At 37.6% G+C, this 15,571-nt stretch overlaps 1 protein-coding gene across 2 annotated transcripts in view; it reads left to right on the forward strand.

Moving 5' to 3' along the window:
* Nucleotides 1-11,671, forward strand: part of LOC137261779 (inactive phospholipase C-like protein 2) — a 70,786-nt gene extending 59,115 nt beyond the window's left edge. The window contains exons 13-24 of one of the 2 annotated variants that reach the window (XM_067799560.1): nucleotides 964-1,142; nucleotides 1,589-1,727; nucleotides 2,178-2,324; nucleotides 2,714-2,811; nucleotides 3,477-3,575; nucleotides 4,185-4,367; nucleotides 5,078-5,146; nucleotides 5,312-5,365; nucleotides 6,285-6,377; nucleotides 9,681-9,776; nucleotides 10,310-10,416; nucleotides 11,539-11,671. In XM_067799560.1, coding sequence (XP_067655661.1) covers nucleotides 964-1,142; nucleotides 1,589-1,727; nucleotides 2,178-2,324; nucleotides 2,714-2,811; nucleotides 3,477-3,575; nucleotides 4,185-4,367; nucleotides 5,078-5,146; nucleotides 5,312-5,365; nucleotides 6,285-6,377; nucleotides 9,681-9,776; nucleotides 10,310-10,411 — 1,259 coding nt within the window. In that variant the 3' untranslated portion in view covers nucleotides 10,412-10,416; nucleotides 11,539-11,671. Of the gene's footprint in view, nucleotides 1-963; nucleotides 1,143-1,588; nucleotides 1,728-2,177; nucleotides 2,325-2,713; nucleotides 2,812-3,476; nucleotides 3,576-4,184; nucleotides 4,368-5,077; nucleotides 5,147-5,311; nucleotides 5,366-6,284; nucleotides 6,378-9,680; nucleotides 9,777-10,309; nucleotides 10,417-11,535 lie in introns of both variants that reach the window. The other variant, XM_067799561.1, reaches the window with a different exon arrangement.
* Nucleotides 11,672-15,571: the final 3,900 nt, after the last annotated feature.

Here is a 15,571-nt window from a genome sequence, read left to right on the forward strand (position 1 = left end):
CTCTGAGACTCTGTTAAGACTCACTGGGTCACCATCTTTGGTTGCTCTCTTGAGGAGAGATATACACTCAAATCTCAGTGAGTTGAATCGCTGACCAAGTGATAAATTCGACTTCTTGATATATTTGTGACATTGGTATGTCTGTGATGGTAGAAAAAAATGGTCGAGGTAGAAAGGTACGTTTACTTATGCATAAGAATCAAGACACTGGTAATCAACATTCAGGATTTGACTGTACAGTAAAAGCTGTCAAAACCAGCATCTGTCCAATCCAGCAAGTTCTCAACACTGGCATAAACTTTCAGTCCTGTCGGTGGGTTGTACATCCATCATCAGCTGTACAATCCAGCATGTTGTCTAAACTGAATTATTGCTTTAGTCCCAGTGAGTGCTGGTTTAGACAGCTTCCACTGTATTGCAGTAATTACTTTTACTCAGTAGCCTTTATTGATGATTTTTTAACCATTTACTAATTATTACAACATTTTGAATTTGTTTACATGTACATCTGTGGAGACTTGAAGGAAAATAGAATTAAGAACCAAGTGGCTCAAAGGGACCAACTAAAGTGTTTGTTGTATGGTAAATTAACACACATAGACTGTACCTCATGGTTGCAGACATGCATGTACCCATGAAGATGCGGGTCAGAATTGGTCCTGAACAACCCATCTAGGGCTGAGTCAGAATTGAACCCATGCTTGTCATAAGGGGACACTGACATGATTGGGTGGTCAGACTCGCTGACTTGGTTGACAGATGTCATCGTATCCCAAGTACTCATGATATTGATCACTGTAATGTCTGGCCCAGACCTGATTATTTACTGACTGCCCCCCTGTAGCTGGAATGTTGCTGAGTGTAGCATTAAGCAGCAAACAAACAAACAAACAATTCAAACACTCGCCTCTCCTGAGAATATTTTGATGTATGACATACATAATGTCTGCCTTTCCTCCCCAGTTGCCCTGAACTACCAGACGGCAGGTCTCATGATGGATCTCTATAACGGCTGGTTCCACAAGAATGGAGGCTGTGGCTTTGTACTGAAACCAGCCATCATGCGAGAAGAGATCTCATACTTCAGTGCAAACACCAGGGAGGTCATTCCAGGGGTGTCCCCACAAATACTTCATATAAAGGTGATTATGGTGTCATTACAAGTATTCAGTGTAAAGATGAATAAAGTGACTGAACAAATATCCCGTGTACAGGTCAGTATGGAGACTGAACAAATGATCAGTATGAAGGTAAACTTTGTGTCCCTCCAAAATTGTCTTCAAAATGATAAATGTTGTGTCTAAACAAATATTTTGTGTAAGATGATACCCACACTGATACTATGGAATGTTTTTATCAAGATGAATACTACTTAGAGAGGTCTTAACAAATATTTCCCCTCAAACTCTTCGGCAAGTATATATATTTTTCATGCGAGTGTTTTGCAATGGTAATTTGACATTAGACAGTAACTAAAAATTTTGCTGCTGATTTAATAATTCAGTAACTGACTTGCAGACACCACACAATAAATCCTTTTTATCAAGACAAATGTGAAAATGACCTCTTCTTTTTTTGTTTCTTACAGATTATTAGCGGTCAGAACTTCCCCAAGCCTAAGGGTTCTGCAGCTAAAGGGGAGGTGACTGATCCCTATGTTACTATTGAAGTGTTCGGCATTCCGTCGGACTGTGCTGAAGAGAGGACAAAAACTATGCCGCATAATGGTAAGTCTGAACACTTAGTCTCCACTATTTTTGTGTTTTGTGTACCTAGGTCAATTATAGGTGGAAGTGGGTTGATGACAGATTTCAGTAATGGGAACTGAAATGTGCAACAGACATTAAAATATTGAATTCTTAGATTGTGAATGGTTGGAACTTACATGACATAGTTATTTCAGCATACAGGTACCTATACCAAATCTGTGATAAATCATTTGATATTTTTTATCCCACCTCACTTGCAAGTTTGGGGTGAAATCCACCTTTTGCTGTGAGAGAAGTCATTTTGAACTTGCCGTCTGCACTGAATATTCACTGCAGGATAGCAATTGTTAGAATGAATTTCTTAAACTGTAAATTAGTCATGTCATGTTTAATTTATACCAGAAAATGGTTTTAAATAAATATCAACCTAATATATGCTTTTGTATGTGTTATTTTGATTGTTTCCAGGGTATAATCCAATCTTTGATGAAAGCTTCGAGTTCCAGATTAACTTGCCAGAGCTGGCTTTGGTGAGATTCACTGTTCTGGATGATGACTATATTGGAGATGAATTCATTGGACAGTTCACAATACCATTTGAGTGCATGCAAACAGGTAAATGTCTTATGTTGAAACATTGCATAGGGATACTATAACCTGCCGGAGGACAGTAACTTAGTGAAAAGTATCTGAGAAAATAATGTGTTTGTTTTTTCATCCCACTTCATGTCCAAAGATATGATGGATTTATTGCCATTTGTTAGAAACCAGACTGAATATGAACCTAAAGGTGTAGAAGTTAACAACGTTTTAAGTGCCATTCTCAATCTAAGGGCAACAACTCTTCCCTTGTTCCTGATCACAGCAGAAGGGAGATTTCCATTTAGGTTGTGGGTTCTCATTTGTGACATATCTTGCAAAATTCTGTAGCTAGAATAAAAATGTATAATGGTTTTCTAATTGTCAGTTTCTTATTTTTGATTGTTATCCATTCTTTTTCACAGGTTACCGACATATCCAGCTTTTGTCAAACACGGGGTACCCCATTGAAAACTGTACATTATTTGTACATGTAGCAATAACAAACAAGAGAGGTGGTGGGGTGAGTTTGTTTGAGGACCTGGGCTTAATTTTCTAAGCTCTCTAAGCTCTTTAATAGTGGTAAGTGCCTTTCATTAGTGTTAAGAGAGCTTCGAAAATCTGAACCCTTATTATCTGCTATGATATACCCAAACTACTGCTGCCTTCAGTAGGGTTACCAGTCACTAACTCACTCTTTGGCTGAAAACAGTATTTGCTCACTCACTGTGGTGTGAAACATACACTATCAGCAGTGTGAGTATGCATTAAAACAGCATTCACTCATTTCTGTTTAATGTTTCTTTAACTCACACAGTAACCCATGAAGATGCTTGCCATAAGAGGCAACTATGCTTGACATAAGAGGTGTCTTACAGGATTAGGTTGTCACGCTCACTGGCATGATTGACACACTTCATCGGTTCCTGATTGTGTAGATGGATGTTCATGCTGTTGAACTGGATTGTCCGGTCCAGATTTGATTTGACTGCTGCCATATAGCTGGAATATTGCTGATTGTGGCCTGAAACGAAACGAAACGAAACTAACTCACTCACTCACTCACTCACTCACTCACTCATATATAGCAACAACTCACTCACTCACATATAAGGCAACAAGCACATATGTCCAAAGCAATAATTTAACAACTTTCCTTGTGGACTAAATGTATCTGGTCTACCACAGGCATACAAACGAGGCTTATCTGTGAAGAAAACAAAACGATATCGGGACTACACCAGCATGAAGTCAGTCGGAGTGAAAAACATAGATGAAACATTCAAGGTAGGTTATGGAAATATTATGAAAGGTAATATGGGTTCATCAAAAACTGCTTAATAATGAAGTAACAGTCCAACATAATACCAGTGAAGGAAGGGATGAAGATTGCAATGATTACTGTTTAACAGATTCAAAAGACACCTGAATATCCATCTCCCGTTTCTGTTGTAGAAGGAAAAGTGATGGTTCATGTGTTCTTGATTTAACAAATCATATGAGTGTCTTACTGTGTGAAACGTCTGTGTGTAGACTCTACTGGACTGTAATGTAATTATAGGAAGTGTCTGTAAAATATCTTAACTTTTGCACCTTTATTACAATATGATAGTGTTTTCATTGACATTGTCGCTGAATTGGACACCACCCAACAGACTACTAGAATCTACACTTTACTGAGAAAGTGTAGACCCAAATATAACAAAACTTACTATTGAGCAGTTTCTAAATGGCATTGAATATTTATGAACAGCTAACAGAAATACATGTAATTTGAAAATTCAATGCTCCCGGTAAGTTTTTAATTGGTGATATATCTCAAAGGTGAGCACCAGGAAATTATTCAGCCCTATTGACACTGACTGCTTGCTCAACAGCCATTGGTCCTATCTTCAGGTTGCAATCCAGCCTTTGCGGGATGGCACCGACCTACGAGACAACGTGCAACTAGCCCTGAGTGGCTTCAAGGAGACGTGTGGCCTGCCACCCATCGCCAACATTAAGCAGTGTATCCGACTCTTGTCCACCAGAATCACCAACTCAGGAGACCAGAGTCTCACATATGTTATGAAAGGCGAGGTGAGTCTGACATTGTCTTTATAGGTAAGGTGAGTCTGTTACGTCATGAGAGGCGAGGTGAGTCTGTTATGTCAGAGAAGTGAGTCTGACAGGGTCATGAGAGGGGAGCTGAATCTGAAAATGTCATGAAAGGTGTGTCTGACACTATCATGAGAGGTGAGTCTGACAGTGTCATGAGAAGTTAGTCTGTTATGTCATGAAAGGTGAGGGGAGGGGAGTCTGACAGTGTTATGAGAAGTGAGTCTAATGTCATGAAGGTGATATATGCCAAGACTGATGAGGTGAGTCTGATATTTGTTCTTTGCTCTCTGCAAGCTATAGTCTTGATGGCCACCCCATTTACCCTTATGAATTTTTAATGGTAGAAGTCTTCATCATAAATCATCTATGTGTTTGTAGGGTAGTACTAAGTCTTGATACTCATGATGTTAATCACTGGATTGTATGGACCAGACTTGACTATTTGTACTATGTTGTCACGTCGCTGGAAACTTGCTCAGCGCTGTGTTTATGACCAAGCAAACAAATTCAAGTGTAAGACTTTCAGACAACATCAGCTTTAATCATTTTGTCTCTAATTGTCCTTCAGCTGCTGTCAGTCAATTATACCTGTCATATTATATGCATCCTATGTTGCTTGCTCAAACTGAGACTTAAATTTGTTGATGACATCAGTATTTGTTTGTATGTATTGATTATCGGTTTTGCAGTACCCATCTTTAGAAGCACAAGGGAACTTGCCGGATATACTGAAAAAAGCTCTCCTGTCATTTGATGATGTGAGTAGTAGCTGGAATTAAACCATAGCTCACCAGTGAAAGACCAACATATGAGTATAGCTCACTTATGAAACTGGAACTTCTGCTAAAAGTAAGAAAAGTCTAATTATCTGAAATCATGATATATGACTGAACAATTTGATAGATGTTTATATTGGTTTTCAGCTGATCACCGAGTGCAGAAACCTTATAGAATGTGCAGATAGTGTGTATGAGAAGGTGAGCCATGTTTTTTACTGAACAATCCAAACTTATAGCATGGATGTTTTGAGTTTCACTGGTAATTTGCTTGACCCCATGGGTACTTGTGGTAGAAAGTGTCCTGAGCCACCAATGCTGTTAGAGGGGAATGCACTTGGTGACTTGTTTTAATCCCATAGCCCTGTGCTTGCATTGTTGGTCATAATATCAATCACTAAAATTTGGAATCAATCACTAGAATGGTGACTTGTTTCAATCCCATAGCCCCATGCTTGCATTATTGGACATAATATCAATCACTAGAATGGTGACTTATTGTAATGTCATAGTCCCGTGCTGTGGTTTGTTGGTCATAACATCAATCACTAGAATGTGAAATCAATCACAAGAATGGTGACTTTTTGTAATGTCATAGCCCCGTACTTGCATTGTTGGTCATAACATCAATCACTAGAATGTGAAATCAATCACAAGAATGGTGACTTGTTGTAATGTCATAGCCCCGTACTTGCATTGGTCATAATAATATCAATCACTAGAATGTAGAATATGAATCAGATGGTGCCATGTAGCTGGAATTTTGCTTAATGCTGTGTTGAAGAACAAACTGATCAACCAGTCAGATTACATGTATTAGGAGCTGACTAGTGTTGGTTGGGTGGCTCAAACTGATTGCATATCATCCTGTCCTTAGAATACTGATCAGTGTGTCCCAAGGGAGTTGATGTTTGGTCAGAGTATCTAACTCTGGTTTGCTGGGCCCAAATTCAGAACATATCAGCCAAGATCACACAGTAGAAATATTCTATCTGAGGTGTAAAACTCTACTCACTCATCAAAAAATGTACATGGTAACTCTGTGAGACTTACATAGAATTGTCCTAGAACATGACTTAGCAAGTCTGCTGCTGAGATGAACCTGGTGTTGTTGTTGTAGTTGCTGCATTGTCAGAGAGCTGGGATGGAATGGCATGAGGACCTAGAGAATGTATGTGTACAAGCTGGACTGAAGAGCAAGAAGTTGACCAAGGTGAGTCAGTTGCTGCTTGTTTGTTTTTTGTTGATAGCATATATGTTGTGAAATTTGCTGAACAGAGTTGCAGCCCCTTGGCATGCCAGAATCCGTTTTTTAATGGTTTGATTCCTGGTGTGTCAACACGCACAAACTGTTTGTCGTTTTATTTACGAAGGTGGTGAACATCTGAGATGTAACTTCCAATGTTTGTTTCACAATAAGCTGATAGAACTTGCAGATTTCTAAATCTTGGAGAGATGGTTGCAGCACAAAACATGCACCAGTACCCGATATGACTAGTAGCTCGATTTTATGTACTATTTAAACATTCCTCAAGATTAAAATTTATTTAGTATCCTCATTTTCCTAAGCTTAAAGGGGCACTGATGTGGAGCGATGATTCTCGCCAGCGGTCTAATTATGAAACCAAACTGCAAATTGGTCAGCTCCCGCTCCCTCGACTGTGACGGACAAAGGGACTGGGGCTCCTGTCCATATTAGCAGAATTTCTTCACCTAAACAGTCAGGAGGTCGGATGCCCATCATATGCCATTATTTTAAAATATCCATGGTATTCCTTGTCTGATCGTAACAAGATATCCCAGCAGTGTAGTTTTTTTCGGATGCTTGTATGGTATAGTGTCTGATCCAACTTGTTCCTATTTCTGTGTTTTTAACCTCGATATTTAATCATGTTGCGTGAAAATATGATGTCTACAAACACGTGGCAAGTCATATGTTCCAGTCTGAAAGATTACAACGCTTTATATTCAGGTAGTTTTCAGTGTTGGTTCAGCTGTGATAGCAAATATCGTACGTAAATTTTGGTATGTATGGATAATTACCCTGGTTAATTATTTATGATAATGAAAACACACCGTTGATTTATTTGACTTCGTAAACAAAAGATGATGACTTTGCCTTTGGTGGAGAAATCTGAAAGTTTTCTTACGTAAAAAAAACAAACTTATTACACCTATTTACCCAAGTACACAGCAAATGCCTGTACGTATTCCTTACGTAACGAAGTTCCGTTGGTATCCTCAAACCGGTTCGGCCCATAAGTGTTTTCAGGCTGCATGTGACATAGAGATTGCATCTTCCTTGCTGAAACTCGCAATCTCTTCCTTGCTGTAACTCGCATTTGATGGTGTAAACCTACACATGTTATTTGTCATCATTCTCTGGATGGTCAGTTAATGAATTTATATCAGGTATAATAAGTCGTAACACCACTTCGGTTACTCAACAAAGGTTCCCATTTGGCATTTCGCCTGTCTGGAGTAAATACTAAACATTATAAATTAAGGTCTATAATGGCAAATGTATTGCATGTTATGTAATATGTGCATGTAAGTGATGCAAGAGGGTTTATTAGCTGAGTTACAAAAACAAATATCGATCAAAGGATTAACCGATAACACCCTGATTGATTAATTACTTTTATCTTCTAGCAGGTTTCTTTTATGTGGATATTGATGGATACATTCCTGAACAAGGTAGTAGCCTGACATTGTTGCTGAAAAATTAGTCTGGTTTACATTCATTATTCGCATTTTGTTTTAATTTATTTGTTGTAGCATTCAGCAGAATCTATATGACAGAAAACACACACTTGATCGCGTATGTGTGTGAAATAGGATCCACATTGGCAATCTATACAACGTATAAATGTTGCTGTTGTGTTAGAAATTTATTATAAGTATAAGCAGACCATGTGTTCTTTTATTAATTTTCAAAATCATACAAATATGACAATAAACTAATTAGGGTTATGAGGCAAAATATAGAGACGTACATTGACTTCGTTTTCTTTCCGTCCTAATATTTTTTTACCATTTCTACCACTGGCAGATGATTAACCTTCAAAATGTTTCATTTGTTTTCATAATGCATTTGTAATGAAGTAAAAATGACTTCGCCTTACTTGATCTGTCTATAATTAAACTATCAGTTGCGCATACGGACTGCGCAGCAGAGGTCACGAATTCTGGGATATCATCCGGGTACTCACAGGAGAAAAACAATAACAAAAGTTTCGTCCAGTCCATGGAAATTGCTCCTCATCAGTGCCCCTTTAAGAATTGCAAAAATGTTTTAATTCAGTTTCAAATTTTGGCAGTCACTTATTGCAAACAAACATCAACCTCGGGGCTACTTTCAATAAATCCCTGATACTTGCTGTATTGCTCTTTTGTAAATGAACCTGTCATCTTGCTACTGGCCAGTGCGACATCGTTTTTTGTTGGTTACCCAGTCATGTTGGCATTTTCGGGAACACAATGGCTGATTTTACAGCCAAGCCAGCACCCAACAAATCTATGACGGCACTTCTTATTCCATACTCTGGTTACAAAGTTTGCATGAGAACCTACATTCATGATCAGATGCAGAACTGGGAGACCCAAGTAGGTATTAATAAGTTACATGAAATAAAACACTATATCAGTTACACCTGCTTGGGCTGTTAGTCAAGATATGATGAGGTCATCTTGCTATATGTCGCATTGGTCATACAAGATATACTCACGAATATTCATTGAAAGGCAAAATCCTCAGTTCTGTATCCCTTGTGATGCAAGAATCTCAGTGAATCATGTCCTGTTTGACTGTTGAATATTTCATCACAAGGGAAATCTATTTCAAATCATGAACTATGAAGGATCTTTTTACTAGTAACAGTTCTCATTTAATTGTTGCATTTTAAAAGCATTAGATTCGTGAAATGATTTGTACATAGGTAAATATTTTATTGTTGATAGTTTAGATTAGTGACTGAGTTTGTTTGTGGCTGTACACTCAAATGATGTTGAAGTATTTTAAAATTGTAGCCCTCCTGAGAGGGTAAGCAAGTCCCAAAACATTCAACAGATATTTAAATTTATCAGCTGTTATAAACGTATTTTTGTGATTTTAATTTGAGCTAAATTTGACCATAGTCACCAGCAGCTGAAGAGTCGATATATATCCAGCTAGGTCCATTGCAGGTAGTAAAAGTACTGTCAGTCCCCATGATCCCTAGTATAGTGATGTACCTTCAGCTGTTGGTGATCTGTACCCAGTTTTTACATTGTACTGTCCAAATAGTGTTATTAGTTTTAACTTTCTATACTAGTTTTAGTTGTAACTGTGATATTGTAGTTGTTTCACTGTGCTTTGACCACAGGTTTTTATAGTATACACATATTTGATTTCAATATTGCATGTGTTCTTGTCACAATATGGCTGAAATATTGCTTATGTGATGTTAAATCTTAACTTACTCACTTTTTGTAAATGCACCAAACATGAGAAAATATTTTCAAACTTCCTACACAGGCAACAGAGAACTTTGCATGGAACATCCGAGTGTTGAAAGGTCAGGCTGACCTGGTGATGCAGGCCAAGAAGGACTGCCAAGAGTACATCAGACAGGTAGGTACCAAGATTCTCACTCCCTCAGCCGTATATGATTCTGTTTATTGCTGGTAATGTAGGGGTTCCCAAAGACTACACTGTTTGCTGTATGAAGTTTCTCACTCCCTCAGCAGGATATGATTCTGTCTATTGCTGTAATATAGGGGTTCCCAAAAACTACACTGTTTGCTGTATGAAGTTTCAAGTTGGGACCAGACAACCCAATGATTAACAGCATGAGCATCAGTCTAAGTAATTTGGGATAGGATTACATGTGTCAAGCGAGTCATTGAGCCTGACCCACCTGATCGTGTTTGCCACATCTTTCCACCCAAGTTGTGGGGAGCTGGTACTGATAGTTAGTGTGTTTGAGGTTCCAGTTACCTAGTTCAGACATTACTGCTACAGAATTAAAATGAACCAGAGTTGTTTTCACAAATGGTTACATGTACAGTGTACGTTGTTCTATATCATAAATATTTGTGTAAATCCAAACTTAGTGACTCGCTACCAAGATGGCAGATACTGAAGATTTTCTATTTCCTCTTCAGATTAAGGAGGCTGCCGTTTCAACAGGTCTGTCGAAGGAGTCAGCGAGAGCTGACGTCTGCAACAACCATCAGCCAGAAAACCCGGTAATCTCGGATGGATGATTCAGGTGAATATTGCTGAAGGTCATGCAAGGTGGGTTATTGGGAAACAGAAGCTGGCAGTTAGCTGGAGTGGTCAGATCTGGAATCTGTTTGCCATCCAGTTGTTTAAACCATTTTGCACCAATACACGACAGTTCAGATCTGTCAGCTGTAAACCAGGTCGGCCTATTGAGGAAGGGCATATTCAGTGATCATAAATATTGCTTCTAACAAGCTTTATATTTAAAATGGATAGAAATATCATTAAAACGCTCACACATTTTCAGAAATGACACTGTAACTTGATAATGCCTGCAAAATGCTTGCAGACAAGCCATTATCAAGCCCGTTGTTAGATGACATAATAACAAGCTGAGCTGTGGAAGTACAATCACCAAGGGTTCTTTTGAACTTGGGTTCACTTTTGACGATATATCTGGCTCACATTCGTCACATGTACCTGCGCCAGTATGTACTTTCTTCCCAGTGCCAACCATAACAATTGTACCATAAATTACAACATACAGTAATGAAAATATCCACTTGAAGTCTAACGTTGCTGAGCACAGAATACAATGGCAGCTGGTAGTATGGGCAATGGTCAAGGTCTGTGTCATCACTCTCAATGATGACATCATCTGTGTTGTTCTATGACATGTCTATATTTGTAAAAAGTGTGTCAGTGACCTCCATCATTTGTTCTTAACAGTAAATGCTTCAAAATCGATGCCATTGTTTTTATTCTTATTTTATTAAAAATTCTATTCATTTCAGCTATAATAATGGGCTCCTGCAAATGATAATGCCCTGAAAAATAACGTTAAACTTATAATAAAGAACACCCAATTCTGTCATTTTTATATCGTTGATCAGATAGGCCATGACAGTCATGAACATGTGTAACATTTGTCATGTTTGGGATTACACTTTCTTGGTAAAGTACAAATTCTAGACAAATTGCTAAACAGTGGGGAAATAATGTGGTTCAGGGACTTTGAGACGATCTAACAGAACCACATGCTACCTTCATTTTGAATTGCCAGTACTGGTAATTGACTAATGCCTGGTCTCCCTTGTAACTGACACCATGATATGACAGCGTTAACAGAACTCATTCAAAATATTTGTTTTTCGTTTTGTTTCAGCAGCCCTCAATTCTACTGACCGGAGTTTACACCAAATAAGCTGCCTTACGCTCTTTGTTTGACAAGCATGGAGTAAAACAGACCCCAATAGTCCCAACCAGGAAAGAAATGGAATACCTCAGCTAACCAAAACAAAGACAGAACCAGCCTGGCAGGGGCTTTATAATCTGTGAATACAAAGAATATATACATTTATTTGTTAAGTGTGATGCAGGTTAATGTGTATGTCAGGTCAGATTAGAGGTGTGGTATTGAAATGGAATATACATGATATTGACATGGCAGATGTATCATAATGACACGGGATATATATGATGTTGGAGTGGAATATGCATGTAGTTTCATGAATTTGATGTGATCAACATTTTGTATACATGATATCGGTGTGTTATATCATGGTATGTGATAGAGGGATCTATCATATCTGGACATTGTGCAGGGATTATAAATAAGATATTGATATGCTATGAAAATGACCATGAGTTATGAGCAGTTATTGCAGACATGTGTATGGCCAATGAGTTGATCATCTTCTACATTGTATTAATGTACAATATTCGCATGTAAAATACATGACATCGACATCCTATGTACATGGTTTTAAGAACAAACACTCTTCTGCTTTATATTAATGTACATTTCTGTCATGTAATATACTTGATATTGACATGTTGTTGACATGATAAACATGGTACACTGTTATATATTGTATTATGTACAATACAAACTTGAAATATACATACTATTTACATGCAGTCTTAAGTAAACTTAGTCTCAGTGTATTTCGTTTCACTCCACCACAGAGTCTAACAAAACCTAGTAGAAGAAGGTCGCGTCAGGTAACCTTTGAGCAACCAATGACAGTCCAATCAAATGCGAGACTGTTAAATAGATTTAACCAATCAGACAACGGCTACTATTTAGGGATCAGAGGGACTTTCAAAATATTCAGGTCACCGACTCAGATCTCTTCACAAACACAGATCAGCATATAACACAGTTATTTGACCTGCAGTATATACACTTTGGGGTTTCTGTTGGCATGGTTACCATTAGCCAATATTTCCACAAGATAACATCCTTGAATATTGTCAAAAACACTATTTTCAGCAACTGTTTACTCAGCCTTGTCATGGCTGTACGTACACCGTGTGCATCACCCGGAAGTGATCGTATGCTACATAGCATTTGGAATCATTCGAGTACGAACCTTTTCGAGATAAAAAGTTCAAAAGGGATGTGCGAATGTGTACTTTCGCGATTTGGTAAGCTGTGTTTTGATTGGTCAATCTCAAAGGTTACTTGACGCAACCTCCCATAAGGTTTTGTTAGACTCAGTGGTGGAGTGTAACGAAAAGTACTGACGATATGTTTACTTAAACTGTATTTATATGATAACATGTCTGTCCAAACTGGAGACAGGAATGTGTATCCATACCCTCAATAGCCCCTTTTTCCCACATTTATTGCAGTGCCCATTTCAGGTAGTTGAATTAATCGTGTGACATGACATTGCTAATTCATGACTAGCAGTGATATGAATGATGTATATATATATATCTGTATCTATATATATATATATATATTTAATTTCTCTGCCATGTGGCATCAATTTCAAATGTAGGAAATGTTTGTTTTTGATGTAAAAACGCAATTTAAGATTATCATACTGTATAGTTAAGTGGTATCATTACGGAACGAGGCCATGCCTGCTTATGCCTACCTATTCCTGTGGTTACTTAATCTTATCAATTAATTCATCTGCAAATTACCGTTTGAAATGGAATCTCTCAAAAGACATTTTCTTACATATATCAGATTGCCTTATCCACTTACTTGCTGCAGTTAATCTGCTGTTCAAAGATGACTGATGCAAAATTTGCACTAACCACATTGGTGCCATTCAGCAAAGCAGAGTTTGCACTGCACTGAACATAAGCCTGTGTTTAAGTATGGGCAGCTTGATATTCGCGTGTACAATGGGCCAGTAGTTTATACAGATGTCTAAGTTAATACTAATTGGAGGTAACTACAGACTGCCAATTTCAGGAGTTTGAAGTTCAGAAAACTATTTACTCTTGTTCAGTTTGTCACAGTAAATTCTATAGTCTGGTTATTGAATGACGGAGGAAATATTACACTGTTAGACATTATGGAAAATTTAGACTGTTTTCTCTTGTTTTATGTTTGTGAATATTGTTGTATATGTAAACAATACACAGGAATCTGGCTAGCTCACTGCATTTGCTAGCTGCAAAATGTAAATATCCATGAAACATTAAAGCTGACTGAATTCATCATTTTGCTATTTCTAGAGTACCAGTGTGTTTGTTCATTGTACATAGTCATTGGCAGTTGTGTATATACTGAGCCTCAGTCGAGGTGAAATCAGTACCTTAGTAGCAAGTTAGATGACCTGCTAGAGTTCGGGCAGTGCAATCAACTGGATGCCATACGAAGTCTTTCTGTTTGTTTCCAACTGAATAAGTTGTTAGGGATTTATCACAATGATATGTAAAAGTTGGTAGTTTTGTCAGTCCATCTGCAATTAAAAGGGTGATGGAATATTAGTAAAGTTGAATTCATGTACACAGCAGTGTTATTTGAATGCAGATATAAGAGTTGATGCAAGTCTTTTTATTAAGGTTCTGAGATATTTCTTGTGTCTCAACAAAATATGAAAAGGTTTACTTTTAGGTGTCTAACTTGCATCGAACTTGAGTCCCAGTTACACTTTTCTTATATTGTCCCAGAGTTTCGTTTCTCTAAAAATACTTCTACCTTACTTCACCCTAGTAGCATCTCAAATATGTTATTTAATCATGACAGTTAAAACCATGTGGATCTCAGTTTGTCTACTAAGTTAATTTATGTTGAAATTGCCTAATAAAGAGTCTCTGTTCTTGTTGAGAAAGATCAAATGAAGTATGCTTATACATCAATAAACTTAAAAGTCAGTGTCAGACATTTTATTAACTTCAGAAACTGATTCCATACTGATTAACATAGCCAAGTTATTTTGAAAATTATTTGAATGGAAATTGAATTTGAATGTTTATGCATGTATGCTGTCATTGTTTTGCAAATCGATCTGCAAGCATTCTCTATGATGAGGAATTTGTTTCTTCTTTAATATATATGCTCACAGCGTGTCAAAGTTCCTTCTTACTCTTTCAATCACAGGAAGAAGTAATAATGTCCTGTTTAACAAATAAACAAGTTGAACTTGATGTCCCAAATATCTTATGCTCATGTCCATTGCTTTTAATGCCCTTCAAAAAAACAAATCCAAGAGTCACCAAGTACTGATTTAGTAAGTCTATCGAAAACATGGACAGAAAGTGCACACCCTAGTCATACCCAAAGTGGCAGACAAGTTCAAAGTACAATATGAAGGAGAATGTAGTATTAAAGGAAGCCGGTGATGCCTAACTTCTTTTGAGTAATATAAATACCCAACATTAATAAATTGCTTTGTCATAAGGCTAATGTATGCATACTGGTTGTTGGTCTGTTTCACAAGTGGAAGGAAACATGAGTGAAGATGCTCCAATGCTGCCGTTGCCAATATCATGCAAGGGAAGACTAGGAATGAGTTTCAAACATTGTACCAATGTGGGGAACTGATTGCACGTCTCCAGCTTGACGAATGTGCAACGATCAGCTGTAGATATATGCATACCATAAACACACCCTGACAGCTGAGGGACTGGATTGGCTTTACTAGAGGGAAGATCACTATGAAGAAAAGTTAGCATATATCTGAGAATCTTATGAAATAGAATGATAGTGTTATGTTAATAATTGTGATGTACTTGGGAAAATATAGCCAATGGAAAACAAGGAGAAAACAAACAAAACATTTAGGAACACAAGGAAACATGAAGCCAATCTTCTAGTTATGTGATTGACTACTGCCTAGCAACCTTTACAACCAGGATCCCTGAGAGGTTTTGTACAGAATAGTATGTATTGCCCAAGCAGATCCAAGTCCAATTAAATAAGAAGCTTTTTTGCAAATAAATTGTTAAGTTTC

This window comes from Haliotis asinina, chromosome 14 (genome assembly GCF_037392515.1).
Source record: "Haliotis asinina isolate JCU_RB_2024 chromosome 14, JCU_Hal_asi_v2, whole genome shotgun sequence".
Lineage (NCBI taxonomy): Eukaryota > Metazoa > Mollusca > Gastropoda > Lepetellida > Haliotidae > Haliotis > Haliotis asinina.